The sequence below is a fragment of the Rhipicephalus sanguineus genome, chromosome 3 (genome assembly GCF_013339695.2).
Source record: "Rhipicephalus sanguineus isolate Rsan-2018 chromosome 3, BIME_Rsan_1.4, whole genome shotgun sequence".
NCBI classification, from domain to species: Eukaryota; Metazoa; Arthropoda; class Arachnida; order Ixodida; family Ixodidae; genus Rhipicephalus; species Rhipicephalus sanguineus.
The window spans coordinates 68,354,421-68,363,924 of NC_051178.1; the positions used below are offsets into that span (position 1 = coordinate 68,354,421).

At 46.6% G+C, this 9,504-nt stretch overlaps 1 protein-coding gene across 1 annotated transcript in view; it reads right to left on the reverse strand.

Annotated features, from left to right (window-relative positions):
* Positions 1-2,784: 2,784 nt before the first annotated feature.
* Positions 2,785-9,504, reverse strand: part of LOC119385539 (growth hormone-releasing hormone receptor-like) — a 42,248-nt gene continuing 35,528 nt past the window's right edge. The window contains exon 6 of the mRNA XM_037652959.2: positions 2,785-2,867. Coding sequence (XP_037508887.1) covers positions 2,785-2,867 — 83 coding nt within the window. The remainder of the gene's footprint in view (positions 2,868-9,504) is intronic.

Here is a 9,504-nt window from a genome sequence, read left to right on the forward strand (position 1 = left end):
CCTGTAACCCTTCGCAGTATCGCGCGCGGAGCCGCAGGTTCGTTCGGCAGTCCCGGAGAGCAGAAGAGGGAGAGGAGGATGCGCATGCGCAGAGTAGAGTCACTGTATATGCTACCTTTAGGTAGCAGAGTTGCGCATCTGTTTTCCAACGCCGCTAGCAACTATGCATTGCGGAGAAGCTGACGCTCGGGCCAATTTTTGTATTTCTCGACGCCGCCGCTGCAGCTCACTCAACTAACACTAGTTATCGACAGCCAATGTTCATCGCCGGCCTTCGACACGCCAGACATGTTTATCGGCGACGCGGTAGGCATGTCGCCTGCAAAAATGGAGTGCGACTTCACCGCATCGCTGTGGTTGCTAGCCGGACCTATGCGCTACTCTGATACCTAAAGGTAGCATATACAGTGACTCTAGCGCAGAGTGGGTGTGGACGCCGCACGGCGGAGGGAGGGAGTGACATAGCCCTCGACCATAAGCTGCTTCGCATCTAAAACAGTGGCGCCGCCCATGTGCCTCATGTAAAATCGTCTATTCAATGCATTGGCGCTGTGGCCCATACCGCCGTCCGTTCTTCGCCGGGTTTTTATCGCAGGAGCTGGGGACCTGTGGCGAATAAAGCCGGGTTACAGTCGCAAGAAGCCGCATAAATGCACGCACCAGCACAGTGACATCGTTTAACAAACGCAAGCAAGCAGGCCGGTGTTAACCATGAATGATTGCTATACTCGCCATTACGTAGGAGGACCCCCTACATGCTGTACTTCAAGGATGGTGCTGCAAATTGAGGCGACCGTTTCATTTTATTTATTTATTTATTTATTTATTTATTTATTTATTTATTTATTTATTTATTTATTTACAGGATCCCTGCGTTGCCTCAAAGGCGTTATCGCAGGGGAGACATTTGTAGGATTATATGCTACATGTTTTACAGGGAAAAGCAACAAACATATGTGAAACTAGGTTAACATCAAGATAAACAAGGTGAAAGGACAATAGGTTAGCATGTTCAAAGGTAACAGAAAGTTGAAACAAAAACTAGCACAATTATACATTATTGTAAACACAATCGGGAATAAAAAGTGTGATTATCAGGTACAGAAACGTATTCTTCCGGTAAGAGGTTCCAATCTCGTACAGTTTGTGGAAAAAAGACATGGAAAAATGATTTGTGTCGCAACTGTATGCGTGTACTTTCTGGGAGTGGTCGTGCCTAGACGACACGTAGGAGGGTTCCGACAGGTAGGTGCGGCTGTTAATGCCTGTTTGATTATAAAAAATACGGTGGAAGAATTCGAGCCTTAAGTTTTTTCTTCTAGCTGTTAAAGTTTCCCAGCCCAGCAGTGCTTTTAATTCAGTGACACTTTGAAAAGGTTTGTAATTACTGGAGGCAAAGTTTCGTTTCTCTAGCTTCTGTCTGTGTTTTAAGCGCTATTCTGCAGTAACAGTATGTATTTACAGGGTGTCCCAAATATCACGCAGCACGAGTTAAAAAAAAGGAACGTCGTTATGCGATGCACACCTAGTGCATGTCCCAGTATACTTCAGTAGTCACTACTAATTTTTCGTCAATGAGGTTTATTTAATTAGTCCTAATTGTGTTTCTAACTCGAGTAATACTCATCTTATCATTAAAATGTGAATGAGCCGTAGGTAGACATGTTCAAATGACACTACCTGCGCTATTTTCAACAACGTGCTAATTGCGTGGTCCTTTTTTTTTTTTTGCTAGTAAAGCAAGCCCGCCAAATCTGAAAATTGACACGTGACTAGACTGCAGCGCGCATCTGGAAGCAGCGTCCTCAAACGGGATCAGTGTGAAGTAGCAAGTCAAGACTACGCTGCCACCTTGTGCGGGTGGGAGCGCAGTCACGTGCTATTTTTCATTTTTCGCGTGCTTTCTTTATCAGCCGGTCAAAATGAGCACGTAATCAGTACGTTGCTGAAAATAGCGCACTTAGATGTCACTTCAGCATGCCTACATATGCCTCATTGACATTTTAATGATAAGGTGAGTACTTGTCGAGTTAGGAATATAATTAGGACCAATTAACAAAACTTCAATTAATAAAGATTGAGTAGTGGTTACTACAGTATACTCGGAACGATATGCACTAGGTATGCTTCGCATAACGACATTCCTCTTGTTTAAATCATGCTGCGTGATATTTGTGATCCCCAGCATACTTTCCTTTTCAAGTTGTAACAGCCCTTTTCATCAGGTACCGAGAATACGGTACGTCCCTCATAAAGCTCTTATATTTGCAGAATCCCGGTGCTCAAAGATGGAAGCTCGTATATTTGCAGACTAGACTCACAACTCTAGAATGCTCTGTAAGTGGCGCGGAAACAAAGCCGTTCAATGGAACGATTATCAAGTCAGACTCAACGCTGGTCATCATAAAAGTGCGAGCACTACATTTACCTTTTGTGACATGTCTAGCTCCACAACTCATAAGGACGTGCGGACATCGAACCTCGTCGCTAGTTCCGCCTCGTGCCAACAGCATGCTCCACGTAAATACGTTCTGCGCACTGTTTCTAAGACAATCGTTTCGTTAAAGTCAAGTTCTATCACGGCGAAAGCCATATAGGCGGAATTTCCTGCGAAATAAGACAGCCGAAAGTGTTAGTGTTAGAAAGTGAAAGTGTTCAGCATGTCGAAATCGCGCGCAACGTCCACGAGAATTATTTTGCAGCGCTACAGTTACTGTATATGCTACCTTTAGGTATACTAGTGTTGCGCGTAGGTCCACCGTCTTGCCCGGCTAGCAACCTCAGCTATTCGGCGAAGTCGTACGCCGCTTTTGCAGACACCATGCCTACTGTGTTGCCGATCAAGTTGTCCGGTTTAGTTAAAACATCTGCGAAAAATAGAACCATACAACAATGCTGGTTGTAGTCAAGTTTCATTGTAGATATCGTATAGGAGCGTAAGTTTAGTTTGAAATGCTTTCAAATATAGCCGATTCAGTGTTAGGCATAATTATGTAAACAACATCGGGGACCACCATTTCGTATTCGTCTTCTTGCGTTCTTCGGTTTTTTTGCGCTAATATGTCTCAGCCGGCGTGTCGAAGACCGGCGATAAGGTTCACTGGCGATGACTAGTGCCAATCCAATTCGCTGCAGTGGCGCCATCGGGAAACACAAGAAAAAGGTGGCTGATCCCTCAATCTGAGAAAAAAAAGGGTATAGGTGACTCTTTACGGAGAGTTCTGACTGGCCACGTAGACGACTCTCTTTAAAGAGTCATGGTGACTCTTTTGGTGGGTCAGAGTCGGCGCGCTCTGGGTGAGTTCCCTGACCCCATAGGAAGAGTGGAAGGACTCTTATCCGAAGGATCACGTTACCACTTATGAGGGAGTCAGAGGACTCTCGCCGGTAACACTCCTACGGGGGTCAATTGACACACACGGAAGCGTCAAGCGACTGCAGAACTCTTTTAAGTTACTCGATTGACCAATTCGCTACTTTTGCGCGACTACTGTTGGAAATAGTGAAATATTCATTTTAAGCAAGTCCAATAATACTTGCCGTTGTGCACAGCGACTGCAAAAAAAGAATGGTTCATATTTAGCATTATTTTAATGAAACCCTTCAAAACGACACACCTTTTTCAGCAGAGTAATCCAGAAAGCGCGAAAAGATGGTCTGTCATTTTCAATTAAGCCGTTGAGGTACTCCTTATTTACATGCTTGTATGAGCATAGCCAACTAAAATGCGTGACAGTGATGTTCAGAGTGTAATATGGTGCGAAATATACTGAAGAAGTCGGCATCATGTTTCCATATTTATTCCTTATGATCAAGAATAAATGAAAACGTGGTGACGGCTGTAGGCATCAGACTTGTGACTTGCTATGCTGTCGCTCCTGTTCAGCTTGAGCAGGAATGAAAACTGGTATCTGAAATGCAGTACGTGATATTACGATGAGAAAACGGAATAGCAGTAAGAGTTTGCAAAACCTGCACAGTAAGTGATTTACACAAACATAATGAAGGCTCACAACAAAACAACAAATGCAAGCAGGCATGGTAAGGAACCGAGTTTTTTCACTGATAGGCTGTGACATCTATGACAACATGTGCTCGTCAGTTACGTCCCAACTAACAACACCGGTATGCGGACATTAGCCACCCGCAGAAAGAAACAAAAAAAAAGGATAAATAAAAGAGAAAATAAAGGAAAGAAGGAGGAAAACACCAAAAATAAAAAAGACAAAAATACATATAACACAAAGAGGAAATAAAGACATAACAAATAAAGATAAATAAAAAAATGCCCCCACCTGCCCGAAGGGAATCGTGAGGAAATACGAATGCATTTCTTGCGCCGAGAGTACACGGCGTAGTAATTTTAATGGCGTAAAGCTGGACACATCGACGCGCTCAAGTATCTCCCTTTTGGGCGCCTCTTTCAACGAACGCTTCCTACGTGCGTTCGTAATCACCTCAGGGATGTTGCCACCGCTTTCAATGCAGCACAAACGCGTTTAGAACGCGCTGTTTTCAGGCTGTGCCAAGGCAGCACAAATGCTATAAACGCGTTTCAAACGCACTGCATTGAGGCGGTGGCGCAGGCAGGAGAGAGAGCGAACGGCGAGAGAAGGAGCGACGAAGCACTGCACCTACCCTCTCCTACATTCTCTCCACACACGCGGGAGCTCCGCCGAGCTCCCGCGATGCGAGCGCCCCCACACCCCAGAGCGCGCTCCTCCTCTCCACTCATTCTCCGCTACTCCGCCCGCACCACCTGCTCCGGTTGTTAGGGGCGAGGATAAGCGCGAGCGCCCGCAGCTGTTGCCATCTTTAGTTGCCATGGGAGAGGGAGTGAGAGCGGAGAGGCGCGCGGACACCGACGCCTGACATAGCCCAACTAAGAAATGCATTCGCATTTAAAACAAAAGTGTGGCTCATACGCGCATTCTGTGATTGTGCCACGCACGACACCTAAGTCATATATTACAGTGGTCTTGAATTCTTTATTTATGGATGTCTGCATCTGTTGCACAGCCCAGATTGGAGGTTTTGGCATTTTGCTATACTTGATAAAACAAAGGTTTTGATCGTTGTGTGGGGCTGTGTTACTGAACGTTAGCAGAAAAGCAGCTGTTCATTCGTTTTGCTTATTCTAGCTTTAGGACAAGAAGTGCTTATATTTATTTTACTCAGTGTGCGTCGATCCAATAGCGGCAGCAGTCGTCTCTTTACGCCACGCCACAATGAAAGCTTCTGCCCTATAGAACCAATTTAGCAGATGAAGTTCTATTCTCAAGCAACCCAACCTGCAGCAGAACGTCGTGCGCTATTACATGGAAGTTGCAGGCACTAACCTAAGCCTTCCAATCGCTATGAATCTAGTATTTACTTTCCCAAGTTATTCGTATTTTACATTAGCGATAAGCGCATTGTAATTTACCACGGAAATGATTTTCCTTTTCGCCGGAACGAGGTTCTTACGGTGAGCAATTGCAGCGCACAAGACAAATGCGACCTTCTTGGCTGAGACTTGGCTCGTTCCCTAATTAACGGTCGTGCTTTCATCGCACGCTCTTGACTAGAACTCCACGAGTCGTGAAATCTTTGAAAGAGACACGCCCCTCCTTACGCTTATATAATGGAAGCCACATCAGCACGCGTTCTCTATGCATGTAGTGCATGCGCTTGTTAGCGTACACGGCTGAAAAAAAGAAAGAATGCGCATCTCTGACTCTCGTCCTTGATCTCTCGTGTAGGAAAAGTGAACTGTGCGCACATGCGGAAATTACTTACGCCGCTTCTGCTACTAAGGCAGTGTTACGTATTCAAACTTCGAGCCGGAGTGCCCACGCAAAGAAGAAAGTCTTCCTTCTTAAAGCTGCCATCTCAAAGCTGAGCTTGCAAAAGCGTGAAACAAGCTCGCGTCTTTGGCGTAGCCAGGAATTCGGTATCTTTGATGTTTTTACCCACTCCAGCATGTTTCCAGTGAGTCTTGACCTTCAGGAAAAAAAGTTAAACTCAGAAAAACGTCGATAGCAGTCACGTGGAGGATATCGGAGGTTTTAGCAGACATGACCTTTTGAGGTAACGCCACCAGCGATATGGAAGTTTCAGCTTATGCGGGAATAATATGTCCACTCGTCGACGATGCTCTGCAATCGTCTGATGAGCCCGTCTGCCTGTGAATGTTCATTAAGGCGGTTTAGAAAGAGGCAAAGAAAGCAGGGAAGCGGTAAGCACCGTGTTAGATTTGCTACTCTGCAATGAAAAAGGGAACACGGGGACAAATAATAAACAGAACGACGCAGACATCGCTAGCTTCGCACGACCGTTCGGGCAGTTTAACACCCTGTAAAAGCGTAGGAACTGCGAGAGATCGTGTTCATGGATGTTTACAAGGTTATTTGGTTGTTGAAATTCAAGCTCCAAACAGAGCGAACAAAGAAAGAAAACGCCCACCGAAGAGGCACACACAAAGACACGCCGAGTCCTAAGAAACCGGCTTTAGTGAAGCGAAGGATGAACATACAGAGATGCGATAGAGCACATCGTCAACATAAAAAGAAATATGAATGTAAAATTATGGCTAGCAGATCCCCCTCGCATTAACAATTGCAAGTTGTGTCTTCGCGTGCTAAACCATAAATGCGACCTTTTTTTGCGGGTAATGAAATATACGGCGTGCTTCCCCATTTGACTTTCAAAGCGGCCCTGCAACACATTTGCACGTAAGCTTTGACTGACGTCACCAGCGGAGTTTAATGTCTCACGCATTCACTGCAGCAAAAATATTGAGAATCCGTGAACTACGAGCGGAGTTACAGGGATTTCTCGCTCGCTCTAAGCGCTTTCCTTCTCCTTTCCTCCCAGCGAGCGTGCTGAAAGATAAAGGGGGGGGGGGGGGGGGGGGGGGGGGGGGGGGGTCGGTAGGACGAGGAATAAACATTTTATTCAAACGGCAAACTGAGGTTCTCGTGGGTGGAGCCCCTCTTTCAGGGCCCCACTGGCTCAAGCGGGCTCGCTTGGCCTGGTCCAAGGTTGCCTGGCGGTTGAGTCGCACTTCCCACGACCCGTTGAATTGGTTGCGTGTGATGAGAGGGGTTATTTGGCCTCTGCTGGTCTTTGTCGGCAATTCCAAGTGATGTGAATGAGTGCTGGTGTGTCACCACACAAAGGGCAGCAGCGGTCAGCGTATTGAGACGGCCGCATTTTGCTGAGTGTGTGCATGTTGGGATATGCGTTTTTCTGTAGGCGTCTCCAGTCCCTGGATTGCCAGCGCGTGAGTTTAGGGTGGGGTGGCGCCATTGTATGCCGAGCCCGTCTTTGGCCCTGGAGGATATCTCACGGTAGCGTAGGGAGGGGCGGGGGTAACTAGAGGGAAGAAAGCCACGGCCGCTGGCTGTACATCGAATCGAAAGGGCTAGACGTGGCCTCAACACAGGCCCTGCGACGATGGCCCTGCCAAGCATACACGGTCTACACGGGGGAAGACGCGCTAGTATATTTGCACTGTGGCCGTGCCCAATTTGGCTGTTTTGGCTCGCCAGGCTGTCGGTTCTTGCGCTCTTGTCGCATTTCAAAAACTCCAGTACGCGTGGGCTCAAAGCTTCATCCCACATCGCTACGGGTCCAAATAGGCTTTCGGCTTCGCATTCTTAGAAAGTTCTAAGCATCCTAGGTAATTTTTCAGATGTAAAAAAGCCCGGTTTAATTTGTAGTTGCTGTTTTTTTACATATGGACTTTCAAAATCAGGATTTCACAGTGATTTAGGCAGACAAATATAGCAAGAAAGTCCGTGTCTCCAGCTAAAACGAAATAATGCATTGCTGCTTCTTTTGATCTTATTTTCTCCGCCTTATGCTATTAAGTTTTCTTGTATGTGTGCATGCGTGTGCTCACGTGCGCACGCCACAATGCGCTCGTGCTCTAGGAAAATTAATGGTATTTTGTAATAACGAAATTAAAAAGTACGCGAGACAGATTGTGCGCCACTGGAGAGTTATACGCCAGGCTCGCCTCATCGTTCTTGGAACCAACGCATCTGTAGGGCGGCCGAGGCAGCGACGGAAGCCACCGTTTTCTCCAGCGAGCACGTAAACGCCGTGGAGTTCCTTAGCATGGCCACGCTTGCAGGCTGCTTCGCTTTCCCTTGAAATTTATGGCGACGCCTTCCCCCTACGCTCCTGGAACACGCGCGCAAATTAAGAGCGCACATGCGGCCCCGTATAGAGAACGGCCAACCCATTCTTCCGCAGAGAGGAGGAGGACGGCGCTTATCTGGACTTGAACGATGCGGACGCTTCCCTGGTGCTCCTAGTGTAAGTTCACGGGAGTTCCTTCATTCCTCAAAAGTTAACGGCTTGAAAGAAAGAGCAGCCAGGCCAGGCCACGTGCGATAACCGAAGATGTATCGCTTGCCCCGGAGTAGGGAGCGTCATAAGAGAAAAAGGGAACAGGGAAAATCAATTAGGGCGCGGGAAGGCCGCGTGCGCGTGCGGCACGTAACAGCGGGCTTGCTAATGCACGCGGTACAGTCAAGCTGGAGTGCCCCGCTGAGGGGTTGCGGCACCGTGGTAACGTCTATCGATGAATGTGGGGGCCACGCTACGAACCCTACTAGCCGAGTTTAACGAAATGTAAATTATCGTATACAGAGAATGCAGCGTTTGTATATCCACCTATGGCCAAGCGCTTATACGTTTACTTATCATTTATTTTAGGTTTACTGATCATTTATTATACGTTTACTCGTCATTCTCATAGCCGACATGCTGAAAGGGTTTAAGTTCTAGTCGCTATCCTCAAAACGCCTATAAAACACCGTCATGCTGGATACGCAGAGCAAAATCGAGGATACGTTGCATAAAAATGCTCTCGCATAAGAGAAATTTTTTCGGTAGTCATCACTTATATTGACGCGATAGCGTTAAAGAGCTCGTTTCGCAGAAATCCCGGTGTCGGCGTCGGCGCCATTGGTTGTGAGCGAAAAATCATCGTCTTGTCCGTGACGGAAGAATCGAGAAGGACGCAAAAAAATAATAAAAATCTTCGGGTACAAAAGATAATCGAACCAAGGCAGTCTGCGTGGCAAGCAGGTGTTCGACCACAGAGCTACGCTATTGTTTTTTTTTCTTTATTACCGGTTTCATAACACGGCACAGGAACAATAGGAGACAATACAACAATAGACACAACTGAAGCAATGTCAAGCAGTGCACACCTATGATTAGTTACATTCCTAAAATTCCTTTAGGTAAGCCAGGGGCTCAACCCTGGAAAGGCAGTCAGGAACAAAGTCTTGTTGTTTGAGCACATCAACATATTGACAAATGCTTTCGAGAAAAATCTACGCAATTGCTTGAACCTTCTTCGAAAACAAAAAGCAGTATATGAAGGACATGTAGTGGAAGAAGTCTCTCTAGCGCATATAATATTGCGTGGCAGAGGCGTACAAACGAGCCAGGCGTCAAAACATGTGAATTGCGCAACCAGTGGGTTTCTTTGAAGGCCCACCCATT